We start from the raw sequence: 13530 nt of genomic DNA, 5'->3' as shown, positions 1-13530 counted from the left end.
CTTGAAAGTGAAGAAACACAACAAAGATAGATATTCTTACTTGCCAATTTACTCAAGGACATTTGGGTCTTTTATGTAGATAAATACTCATCAAGATAATCAGAAAAAGCTGATCATGGTGGTATATGGCCGCTTCATCAGATGCAAAGCAGTACAATTGATCACAAAGGCTTTATTTTCCTCAAGAGAAAGACAGAACAAGAAGGTTAGAATGGTACTTGCCCACATCAACAATAACATGGCAGAATACAAAGGCATGGCATCTGAAGACAAAGAACATTTCAGACAGGAAGCTTGTCCAGTCTGAGGGAGATCCCAGAAACAGAGGTGGCAGAACTTCAAAGGTTTCAGCAGCATTATCCAGTGCAAAACCTCCTACCCAACCACACAGGAGAGAAGGACCATCACAACAATTAACAAACACAATCACACTGGCTGTCACGCTGAGTCGTTCTAGTTGACAAGAGCAGATGCAGTGTTGTCCAGAATTCCAAAAATTAGCACAATGAAATAACTTCAATCACACCTATAAATGAAAGGTATCAGTGGGGTGATGCAAACCCTTTTACCATCCATCCATCCATCTATCCATCCATCCATCCATTTTCTGTACCTGCTTACTCCCACTATGGGTCATGGGGGGGGGGGGGGGGGGGGGGGGGGGGGAAGCTGGTGCCTATTCCAGCAGTACACTTATACCAGTCAATCACAAATATTTTACTGATCAATATAACCTTTAGTTCATCTCTTTTGCCCGCTTGGTTGTCGAGCTATAGTAGAAAATATGTTATTCGTTCCATGATTTTATTGACCTTGACCTGGTATCTGCTGCATAGGGTAAAAATGAAGAAAACCCACTAACCATTGCAAAGAAAAGGTCATACCCTACCTGAAGCTTTTTTAGGTGGATGGCACAACTGCATTATCACATACCAGGGCCTATGACAGGGAGAAACCAATGCATAGATGCAAATTAAAATGGAAACAGTAATAGATTTTGCTATGGAAAGATGAATATTTTCAAATACCAAATGAACAGATGAATAAATATATAAGGCTTTATTGCACAGTTGGAAAGGGGTTAAGGCGTTATGTTTGGGTAAAGAGAAAGGCTTAGTTATTGGTTGAGGGTTAGGGGGTATGTTTAGGTTTAGGATTAGGAGAAAGGGTTAGAGTGAGGATTAAGGTTAGGTTACAGTTAGGGTTCCCTGATAGTACTCTAGTCCTGTTTTCCTGATACATCCTTTCCAACAATCTGAGATGATATCCTACTTTCCAAGATACACAAGGATGGGATACCACACAAACCAATGATGAGCAGCATTTGCTCTGTGACCTACAACACTGCACAGCACCTAACCACCATCTAAACTCCAATGGTTGTATCCACGGATCATCATATTGAGAACTCAGAAAAATTCACTTCAAAAGTCAAACAGTTTCAGATGGATCACTGATTATCAGTATACCCTCCACTGACACTGTAAACACTGTCAGGAGGAGGTTAGAAAATTATGAGACCTAAGATACCATTACCAGCCTTAATTCAGCCCAAATCTGCTCTAGGACCTGCAGTTAAATACAACCTAGTTCACTAACAGAGGTGTGTTTTACAGACAAAAACACAGTTTTGCCATGCATTTCTTCCTTTGTTGCCAACTTCTACATGGAAGAGGTGGTTTAGCTCATTCTAGTGAAAAATACCAATTCATTGGTTCCAATATGTAAATTATGCTTAGGTGAAGATTAAGATTCATGAAGTGCAACACACTTACCTTTGTTCTTTGAGTTAGTTTGTTCCATCGGTTCTTGTGTTCACTCTGTGTTCAGTTTTGTTCCCTTCAGTATCTGGAGTGGTGTACTGTCTTGTCCTTCATTTTATCTTTGGTTTCATGCACTCAGTTGCTTTTGTGTTGTTCCCTTGCTTTAGTGTCCCTTCCGTTCAAGCCGCTACTATTTCTACTTACGTTCCCAAAATGATCTTAGTTTATTTTAGTTCCTCATTACTTTTGCCCATTGTTGTGGTCCATTGTTTTGGTTTCTGCTTGTGTTACTACTTCTGGGTTTGGTCCTTCGCTCTCACGTGTGGTTCTTTGATGACCATCTTTTCAGAGGCGCTCCCATGTCCTTTGTCAGATTGTCTTGGTTGCATCCAGTACTTCTCGCATTCTTCCAATGTTTCTCGTGAGTATTCTCAGTGCTATAGCTTAACCATGTATTTGGCCATTGCTGTGCTTGCCATGAAACAAACTTCTGCTGGGGATATTGCTAATCCCTCTGCTGTGCCCTTCTGAAAGATTGCCATCTGTTAACTGCCCCACTGTGTACCAAACCACTGCATGGGCTTCAGTCTGAGTGATGGCTGCTGCACCTGAGCCTCATTTAATTTTTGACAACTGAAGTGCCACTTGGTTAAATGCCTTTTAACATCACTCAATGTTGTCATTCACTGTGAGGAGGTCTTTAGCCTGGTCCATGACAGATAGTGGCAAAAGCAGTTTCAAAGTCTATAGGGAACCCACACACAGAACAGTATCTGCTGTTTGATTCCCAACAACCAGTACAGCTTTACACTGGAGTGTTCATGACACTATGCCACAAGGCTGAAAGACAAAGGAAGGTGAGCATCTGATGGAGGCTCTGGTGACTTGTGAATAATCCAACTGGGCTTTTGTCAAGTTGATGACTAGATCCAACAAAGCAATAACACTTGGATCAGTTCAAGACAAGACAATGAATCTTGTTTTATCCCTTCTATGGCTGGAGTGTCTGTGAAATTCAAAAGAGTCTTTGGAAAACATGAGATACCTGTTATTCTTAAAACAACTGCCATTGTACAGACGTTGGGCAGCATAGACAGAGCAGTAACGTAGGTCAGTTTACCTTCAGCTAAAAGACAAGTCACACACTGTTGAGGACAACAATGTGCACATTTTGGACAGAGTATAGATGTTGTGAGAGAGGCTTAAAAGATGCCATCAGTGTGAAATTGGGAAGTCCTCAAAACCCAGGGGAGGTCTAAAACATAATCTTTATCTCACATATAATGAGGTCCTTTCTTTACTCCTCAAGAAAATTATGGGCACTTTACACAGCAATGCCATTCATATCCTTGGGTCCTTGGCCTTTGTGATAAGAGATCTCTGGCAGCTTTTGGAGTCATTAGGTCACTGTACAGAAATGTTTGGCACTGCAGATAGCTTTGCAGGAGAATGATGATCCCAGTCTTCAGTGCCCTGGTGCTTCCCATCACATTGTATGGATGATAAATTCTGACTAAAGTGAGTACCTTTAGTCAATTCTTGAGGAATACTGCTTTCTTTGTGAGGAAATGCCAGCTACAACATTTTGGACATGTGACACGATCCAGCACACAGTGTTGAGGACTCCAGCAACAGGAAAAGGCAGAGGAGATGACTGCTTTTCATGTGGATGTAGGAGATTTCTACATACGTTGGAGTGATGGACCGGATGTCTGCCTGGGTTGTTGCCATCCAGAACCCAATGTGGTTCTACGATGTGGTGGATGTGGTGATGCCCAGCACCAGTGCAAACGTCCAGGGTTAACCTGACATCTGTTAGGGAGTGCACACTGAGCACTTGTCTGGAGACAAGTAGATGGTAGCAACAAAATCTCAAAAAAATGAATGGCATCAGAGGACTGATGCAAAACCTGATGCTCAACACACCACAATATTAATATGAATGCACAATATACATACGAGGTCTGTGAGAAAACTATCCGACCTTTTCATTTTTTTCAAAAACTATATGGATTTGAATGATGTGCGCTTGCATCAGACAAGCTTGAACCTTCATGCGCATGCGTGCGTTTTTTCACGCCTGTCTGTTGCGTCATTTGCCTATGGGCAGGCTTTGAGTGAGCAGTGGTCCACCCCCCTCGTCGGATTTTTATTGTCAGTGAAATGGCTGAAAGGCTGCCGCTTTGCTCCTTGAATTTTTTTTTCAGAAACTGTTAGAGACAGCCAGTTGGAAACCATTCGAAAGATTCAGATGGATTTCGGTGAAGATTCTGTCGGCATCACAGAGATTAAGGAGTGTTAAAACCTTTTTAAAGACGGCCCACAGCGGCGGAGGGCGCGCGGCGCACCAAGCGGCCATCGACAGGCTGGAACGACCAGATAATTTCTAAACTGAACGCTGTGTTGATCCGGGACATCGTGTGACTACCACAGAAATGGCAAGAGAGCTGGACATAGCACTTTTGTGGCACATTCCACTGTTACAGGAGATTTTGTACTGAAAGACGTGCGGAGAATTTCGCGCGTCGGCACGGAGCCGCTCATTGCGCGCAACAAAAAAAAACACCTCCGTGTTGGAAACCATTCAGAAGATTCATACGGCTTTTGATGGCTTTTCAGTCGAGTGAGTATCCGAGAAATTGTTTAACAGCTGGACATGTTCCAACTTGTCCTGTGAGACTTCCAACACGGAGGTGTTGTTTGTCCAGCAGCTGTGAGCGGCTGCGTCCCGACGCTCGAATCCGTCCGCACGTCTTTCATTACAAAATCTCCTTTAACAGTGGAATGTGCCGATAAAGTGCTGATCCTGACCTCTTCTGAAACTTCTCTGCTAGTCACATGATGTCCTGCATCAACAGAGCCTTAAATTTGGAAGTGATCTGCTTGTTCCAGCCTGTTGATGGCCTCTCGGGGCGCGGTGCGCCCTCCGCCACCGTGGGCCGTTTTTAATCCAGTTTTAATGGTCCTTAATCTGTGTGATACCGACAGAATCTTCACCGAAATCCATCTGAATCTTTCGAATGGTTTCCAACTGGCTGTCTCTTACAGTTTCTGAAAAAAAATTCATGGAGCAAAGCGGCAGCCTCTCAGCCATTTCACTGACAATAAAAATCCGATAAGGGGGGTGGACCAGTGCTCACTCAAAGCCTGCCCACAGGCGAATGACGCAACCGACAGGCGTGAAAAAACTCACGCATGCGCACGAAGGTTCAAGCTTGTCTGATGCAAGCGCACATGATTCAAATCCATATAGTTTTTGAAAAAAATAAAAAGGTTGGATACTTTTCTCACAGACCTCGTATAATGGTGTAAGTGGTTACATTGACTGACTTCTATGTTATATAAGACAAACTGTTTTTTCTTTATGTGCAATGCCCTGATGAAGGTCTTCAGACTGAAAGCTTGGTTATAAAAAGACATTAAAACTGTCTTTGAGTTCAGTGTGCAAACAATTACCCTTATGTTGTTGAAATGCATCCTCCATTGCACATGAAGACATCATCACTGACATAACCTGGGGTCATTAAGTGTTTTTACTATCAGACACCCTCACCCAAACGACCCAAGTGTGGTTGATCAGGCCATGGCTTGTGTTTAAGTGGCACTCAGTTTGCCCTATGTGTCTTCTGTCTAAATTTGGAGCCACCTTGGGACTTGCTTAGCTGCTGGAATGGCATTCAGTGTTTTCCAATTATCAGGAATACCACAAAATCTTATCTTTTAAAACCAAAGGAAGGAAAAACAAAATCAAGTGTGACTGTGGGCTGCTGGTGATGGCTGTACTGGGAGAAACAATAAAGGAGTCCTACAAAATTCTAAACGTTGTGGTGTGGTGGTGCTGTGACCTGTTATATTAGACAGCCTAACTGTGACAATTTTTAGACATTGTTTCAGGAAAAAAAGGGAAGGGAAAAATGACAAACACTGTTAAAGATCAAAAGTTGAGTCATCTTAAAGGACGTGTCGCACAGAGACTGCAGAAAACAAAGTACTCATGAGTACTCATTTTTCAAAGTGTTTCCGACAGCGTTTATGTTAGCTTTGAGGAAAACATCCCATTGCGTGCTTGAATAGATTGTAGCTGCTAACGTTAAGAACGTTAAGTTTAATTGCAAAGTTTACATAAGTGTGATGTCATGTTATGATGGCACATTTTAAACTGTTCATTATGATGCTGTCATGGTAAAAGCAGCAGCCACTGTCCACTGTGAGAAGAATTAGTGCATGTTCATCATGAATGCAGCCTGTTAACAAAGTCTCTGCTAGAGGCTCAGCTTTATTTGCACTTATAAGTGTTGTCATTGATATAACTGTAAAAAAAATCTAAGAAATACTTCTGTGTGATCAGACAGCCTGAAAAAAAATAGCTGAGAGTTATGCAAACATGTTGATGGCGGGAGCTATAACTATAACTATTCCAGAGAACAAAGAGAATCAAACTCCGCACACATCGAGAGCCAAAATCTGACTCTCTCAATGTAAAATAAAAATAAAAAGCCTACCAGGTCCACTGAAGAGAACAAAATACAAAAAAAAAAAAAAAACACTCAACAGGGCAGTCACCCACTTGCAGAATGATTTCGAAGATTAAATATGTGACGTCCACTCCACCAAAGAAATCCTCATGCACAGATCACGATCACCAGCTGGAGAATAATGTCCATGTCCTCTCCAGCGAGAGAGATAATTAGCAATGAAATACATTAGTGACCACTAATTATTTCCACATGTGAAAGGTTACATTTACAGTCATGAATATTTTGATGTTGTGTTGCTAACCGGATGTTAAATGATGTGCGACATGTCCTTAAAAATGTATTGCAATGAGCTGTGAAAGGTTTTTAAGTTTTCTGAACTTCAGACCTTATTTTATGCTGACTTGTTCTCCTCATTAATCCTTTGTGTTGACACAGAAGAAGAGGTTAAGTTGACTCAACTTTGCATTACAACTAGCAACTCAGAATTGGTTCAGATAAAAATGAACTAATAAGCTAACTCAGAAAAGCAAGTTGGCATAAGTGCATGGTTCCTAAAATAAAACAAACAAACAAACAAACAAAAACTTAAAATCTTTTGCAGCAGTTGCATTAAATTTTCTTCTGGCTTGATTTTCACTTGGGGTCACCACAGCAGATCTGAGTTGGACCTGTGTGTTGTTTCATAGGTTTTAAGCCAGACACACCTCCACATTATATAAGGAGAAGTGGGATTTGAACTAGGTACCTTCTGCATTGTAAAGAACCACACTTAACCACTTGGCCACCGCTGCAAAGTACATCATCTTGCAACTTATTTTTTCCAGGGGCCAAAATATGGCTATCGGGTATTGTGGAGACTTTGTGTCCCTCCGTCTGTGCTCACCATAAGTCCAGTCCTGTTACTGCCAGGGTCTTCAAATTCACAAGCACCATTCTTGGGAGACAGACCTTGGACAAGTTCAAAGATGGCTGACCTTGACCTATTTTAAGAGGTCAAAAGCTCACATCCTGTTTCCTATTTTCATGCTCATACAGTCGAGGGTATTTTAGCATTGCATTATATTTAGCATTTAAGAATGACAGACACAAATATCTTAACTCAGTCCAAGTGGTCATTCTATTTGACTATACATAGTGAAACTAGGCTACATGTTAGAGAACAACTGCTCTAGAAGATTTCTTCATTGTTGTGACTCCTGAGAGTCTGAAGAAATCTTTTCAGAGATTCTGTTTATAATAATCTTAAGTGCTGAATGTGATGTTCTGAAAAGAAAGAGGATTGTTAACTGTTCATGTGTTGAATTAAGCACTTTTTGAAAGGAAAACAAAATGTTTGTTTTGACTATTTGCACATAAGCCTATTAAATATTTCAAGTCATATGTCAAGTGTTTCAAATTTCTTTTTTGTATATACATGTACTAAAATATTGAAATATGCATTTTTTTTCAAGGGTGCCCAAGGACAGATGAACAAAATAAAGTGATAAAGCAACATAAATTGTTATAGTATCTGCAAGAACTTAAACTACTTTCACCCCTGACTGCAAGCAATAAGAGTTGGAATAATTTGAAGCTGCTCTTCAACTAAAGCATAATGTTCATGAATGTGCAGCCCTTTATAGAGGTCAGGTTTGTTGTAGTTAGGATTGTTTGATTTACAATGGGAATTTATATACATTTATTAAATACAATCAAAAGTATTTTCTCTGAATCAAATTTTATTGACTGTGATTTTGTATTTAAGTGTTTTAAACTATGTGTTTCCCATAAATCACTGATGTATACAGACAATGACAGGTATACGAGCACTAATCGTGCTTTGTTTAGTCAGTGGAATAAACATGGGTGCATTGGCACTGAGATACAATCAAGTGAATGCAAACATGGACATAAAATGTGTGTGTGAGTACGTCAACAACATCCACCACTTTGTTTTTTTAGACAAACATTATTCCTTTTCTCAGAAATCAGGCTTGAAGGGTAATAAAAGAAACATAAAGGCTGTAAACAAATTGACTGCATCCAAGTGTCATTCTCCATCTGTTATCATTGTGAGTGCTGTTTGCTGCACACAATTTGTTGTTCATTTGTGATGTACAGCAGACAGTGACATTCCTCTGACTTTCTTAGGGAGCAATATGACGGAGGCACGTGTGTTCAGGGAGGCGCGAGGCAGGAACAGCAACGAACCCCACATCAAGAGGCCCATGAACGCATTCATGGTATGGGCCAAAGACGAACGGAGGAAGATCCTGCAGACTTTTCCCGACATGCACAACTCCAACATCAGCAAGATCCTAGGTGAGATATGATGCTTTACCAAAAGGTATCAAATGCTACTTCAGATCCTCCAGAGTTTCCTCAAATCTCAATATTTTTAGAGTTGCTTTATTTTAATTTTCATGTTGATTTAAAAATTATATATATATATATATATATATATAAAGAATTTTGAATAATATGATGATATGGTTAAACTTACACTATATAAATGGTAAATGGACTGCATTCGTATCAAGCTGTTATGATCAAAGTGTTTTATTGTGATGCTCCACATTCAACCAGTCACACACACACACACACACACACACACACACACACACACACACACACACACACACACACACACACACACACACACACACACACACACATGTCAGAGTGCTGCCATGCAAGGTGCTCACTACACACCAGGAGCAGCTTGAGGATTAAGAAGCTTGCCTAAGGGCTCTAAGTGATTTTACTGTCTGATGGTAATTTGAACCAATGACGTGCTGATTGTAGCTGTTCAATAGTTATGTTTTAACATCAGAGACAGCAAATCAAGTGGAAAATTTTAAAAAGTTTCTTGGTTTCCCCTTATTAAAACACACATTTTGCACAACACATGATGACTTTATTTGATATGAACTCAGGAATAATGTTTTCCAAAATGCAGTGTTGAAAAGGTTTTGAAATGGTCCAGAACAGTGTTCTACTTTGCCAATCATTAATCTGCAGTATCGGTGAAAAATTTTGCAATCATCCCCAGGCACACATTCTATCCATTCTTTAATTCTGGTTTTACTTTACTGCTGTGTTGTATATTTCTTCTCATGTTTGGCCATGTATTGGGCATCATGTTTCTTGCTAACTCATCTTGTTAGCAGATGGTAATGTGAAGGTGGATGCGTGTGGGTGGAGCATGCTGTCAAACACACAGCATGCCCAGCGTTCAGGAGGTGACGAACTACATTTATATTCAAAACTCATCCAGCATCCGCTAACCATCCAGCAGTTGGCAGACATGTCTACAAGATATTAAACCAAAACAAAGTTGCTAAGGGCCCCTTCACACATAGTGCGAATATGTACAACTCAGGACGACTCACGGCGAAACAGCTTGTATGAACGAACCACGAAACATTGCGCCGACGGGCAGCCGTGCACAATCCCGGTGCGATGGTTCATGTATGCAACGGTGTCTTTCGAGCAGGAACACAGTGCGAGCAGCTGCACTGTGAGATGTGACATTCAGATCGCTTGCTGCATGCCCAAATGAACTGATGGTCCGTTCTTCCAGTCCGTTGTCAAAGTGATATATGTTTTTATGTATTTCCACACAAGCACACACACGCACACGTTTATCAAAACACAGGATGTGTACTGCAGCTGTGATGTCCAGAACCGGAGACGTCGCAACAACTGTGGACAGCCAGCCACGCCCCCGTCCTGTCAGCGCACAGACCAAGATGTCACTCTGTGATCAGATGACAGATGCCTCATCTGCAGGGGAAGGGCGAACCACACGCACAGATGTGTTGTGGGGTGAGCCGACACTCTGGCACGCCACATGTGCACTTGGCAATTTCACAGTAGTGGGGCACTTAGACAGATTTCACTGCCAGCTCGGCAGTGATTGTCTGTTGACTGTTGTTGTGTTAATAGTGTGAATGACCACATATTTTCTAAGTGCAATGCAAGCGGTGTTTGATGTTTGTGCGTGTCAGTTGGAATTTGGCCGAAACCTGCTGCGAGAGGGTTCCAGCCGCTGGTGTCCGCAAATAGTTGAAGCAACAGGTGTATGAGGAGTTAGAGACAGCTACGATTTTACATGTCTTGCATACGATTCCTGCTTCATGCGCACGTTATGCTCATATCAACCAAATTTGCACTATGTGTGAAGGGGCCCTTAAGAAGGTAATGCGCATCAGCCGGCAAGCTTCTTTAGCACACGATCTGATCTTATGTGTGAGTTTACTGTAAGATATTGAAGGGGAGATGTATACTCTGCATGTGTTCATTATAATTGTTATTTTTCAGATTATGTTGATGTGATTTCATGATTTTCATACCACGTAATGAGAAATGATTAGGTCATTGACACACAAAAAGTTAAACATCTCCTCTCTTGTTTCAAAGGTTGTGATATTGTGGACAATGTGTTTGTCAGAATACATTTTTGATAACCTTGAATATGATCTTTGACTGATCTTCTCCAAAAGTTACGATCTGGAGGTACTGACACAGGGAATATTCCTACAGTTTGATGAATATTTTTGTGCTCACTGTCAAGTTATTTTACACACACACACACACTTTTCACTTTTAATTTCATGCAGCCATCATGGAATGAATTCGTGCTGCCGTGACGAACCAATAGATTAATGTATATTTCGTGCTGCTGAATCACGACTTGCCGTGAGACAGCTTGCACACACACACACACACACACACACACACACACACACACACACACACACACACAATACCCTGTGCTACTGCTGATGTGCTGTGTGATTAAAGTTCTAAATATGAGAGCAAAATTCCAGGCTTGGTTGGCATTGACTGAAGTATGCATTTTCAAACTTCTCCATGTTTTTTCCACTTCATTTTGATACATTTTGTAGCTGTTTTCTGCAAATATCTTCTCAGAGAAGGTTATCAGCCTTGAATACGAATGGAAATAAAATTTGTGTGAAATCAGCTTAATCTCATCACACATCAGCCACATCTTGAAATTTAGATGGAAGATCTGAAAAATGTACCTGACGTCTTTGACTCCACACATCCTCCGAGCCACTGCTTATTGTCTCCTTCTTCAGACTCTGTACAGACAGGTGGTGTCAGATCTTTGTGCCTCCTGTGCTCTGCTCATTACCTTATTGACTTCTGCAGGGCACAGAGTTTCTTCCAGGCAGCCCGCAGACTATAAGGGCCGGTATTTTTGAACCTGGAACACTCCACACAGAGCTACACTGTTCGAAGTGACTGCTGTGATGGATGTGTTCAGTTAAAAAGGAGCCATGTTGATACTAACGTTCTCCACACAGGTAGCTATTCACATCGTGCTGAGCGCACCTCTTGTTCAAGGAGCACACTTAAAACGGCCACTGTCCAAACCAGGGTTCCAGTGAACTCAGGCTTTGGTGAATGCAAATGCTCCTGAAGAAAATGAATAAACTGCTTTTTCTTCTGAGTGTCTGAGTTCTTGTCTAGGAGTTCTGATAAAGAGGCATTTTGGAGTCTGCAGAATGAATCCTGCATTCATGCGCACACACACACACACACACACACACACACACACACACACACACACACACACACACACACACACACACACACACACACACACACACACAAAATCCTTGTGCTGTGCTGGTCTTACATCTCCAAAATATGATAAGTAAGTCTGGAACGTTTGTGAACATGGTAACTCACAAACAAACACACGTGGAAACTTCAGATTTTGTATGACTTTGAGTATTGTTATGATGATGAAATTATTAGAATTTGATGTTCTGGTCCTACCCGATAATGAGATAATGCCACATTAATGATTAACATGCCATTACTCTGGGATATGAACCCTCTGCTGTCTCCTAGTGGGGGAAAGTGTAAATGATTTTGTATGATAATCCTGATGCCTTATATACTACAACCCCTGGCAAAAATTATGGAATCACCGACCTCGGAGGATGTTCATTCAGTTGCTTAATTTTGTAGAAAAAAAGCAGATCACAGACATGACACAAAACTAAAGTCATTTCAAATGGCAACTTTCTGGCTTTAAGAAACACTATAAGAAATCAGGAAAAAAAATTGTGGCAGTCAGTAACGGTTACTTTTTTAGACCAAGCAGAGGGAAAAAATATGGAATCACTCAATTCTGAGGAAAAATTATGGAATTATGAAAAACAAAAGAACGCTCCAACACATCACTAGTATTTTGTTGCACCACCTCTGGCTTTTATAACAGCTTGCAGTCTCTGAGGCATGGACTTAATGAGTGACAAACAGTACTCTTCATCAATCTGGCTCCAACTTTCTCTGATTGCTGTTGCCAGATCAGCTTTGCAGGTTGGAGCCTTGTCATGGACCATTTTCTTCAACTTCCACCAAAGATTTTCAATTGGATTAAGATCCGGACTATTTGCAGGCCATGACATTGACCCTATGTGTCTTTTTGCAAGGAACGTTTTCACAGTTTTTGCTCTATGGCAAGATGCATTATCATCATCCCCAAACATCCTTTCAATTGATGGGATAAGAAAAGTGTCCAAAATATCAATGTTAACTTGTGCATTTATTGATGATGTAATGACAGCCATCTCCCCAGTGCCTTTACCTGACATGCAGCCCCATATCATCAATGACTGTGGAAATTTACATGTTCTCTTCAGGCAGTCATCTTTATAAATCTCATTGGAACGGCACCAAACAAAACTTCCAGCATCATCACCTTGCCCAATGCAGATTCGAGATTCATCACTGAATATGACTTTCATCCAGTCATCCACAGTCCACGATTGCTTTTCCTTAGCCCATTGTAACCTTGTTTTTTTCTGTTTAGGTGTTAATGATGGCTTTCGTTTAGCTTTTCTGTATGTAAATCCCATTTCCTTTAGGCGGTTTCTTACAGTTCAGTCACAGACATTGACTCCAGTTTCCTCCCATTCGTTCCTCATTTGTTTTGTTGTGCATTTTCGATTGGTCTAAAAAGTAACTGTTACTGACTGCCACAATTATTTTTCCTGATTTCTTATAGTGTTTCTTAAAGCCCGAAAGTTGCCATTTGAAATGACTTTAGTTTTGTGTCATGTCTGTGATCTGCTTTTTTTCTACAAAATTAAACAACTGAATGAACATCCTCCGAGGCCGGTGATTCCATAATTATTGCCAGGGGTTGTAGTAGTTTCAGAATGATGAACAAACAAATCTCTACCTGAAATGTATTCACTGCCATTCATATAATAAATCAATTATCTTGTTTCTAAATAATTCATTTTTCATTTTGCACATTTAAAATA

The 13530-nt window shown here is 40.8% G+C and overlaps 1 protein-coding gene across 1 annotated transcript in view; it reads left to right on the top strand.

Moving 5' to 3' along the window:
* Positions 1-13530, top strand: part of LOC117515355 (transcription factor SOX-6-like) — a 420160-nt gene that overhangs the window by 383495 nt on the left and 23135 nt on the right. Inside the window, exon 15 of the mRNA XM_034175874.1 lies at positions 8372-8542. Coding sequence (XP_034031765.1) covers positions 8372-8542 — 171 coding nt within the window. The remainder of the gene's footprint in view (positions 1-8371; positions 8543-13530) is intronic.

Source organism: Thalassophryne amazonica, chromosome 8 (genome assembly GCF_902500255.1).
Source record: "Thalassophryne amazonica chromosome 8, fThaAma1.1, whole genome shotgun sequence".
In the NCBI taxonomy this organism is placed as follows: Eukaryota; Metazoa; Chordata; class Actinopteri; order Batrachoidiformes; family Batrachoididae; genus Thalassophryne; species Thalassophryne amazonica.
Note: the sequence above shows the minus strand (reverse complement) of the source record. Positions and strands in the feature narration are given on the sequence as shown.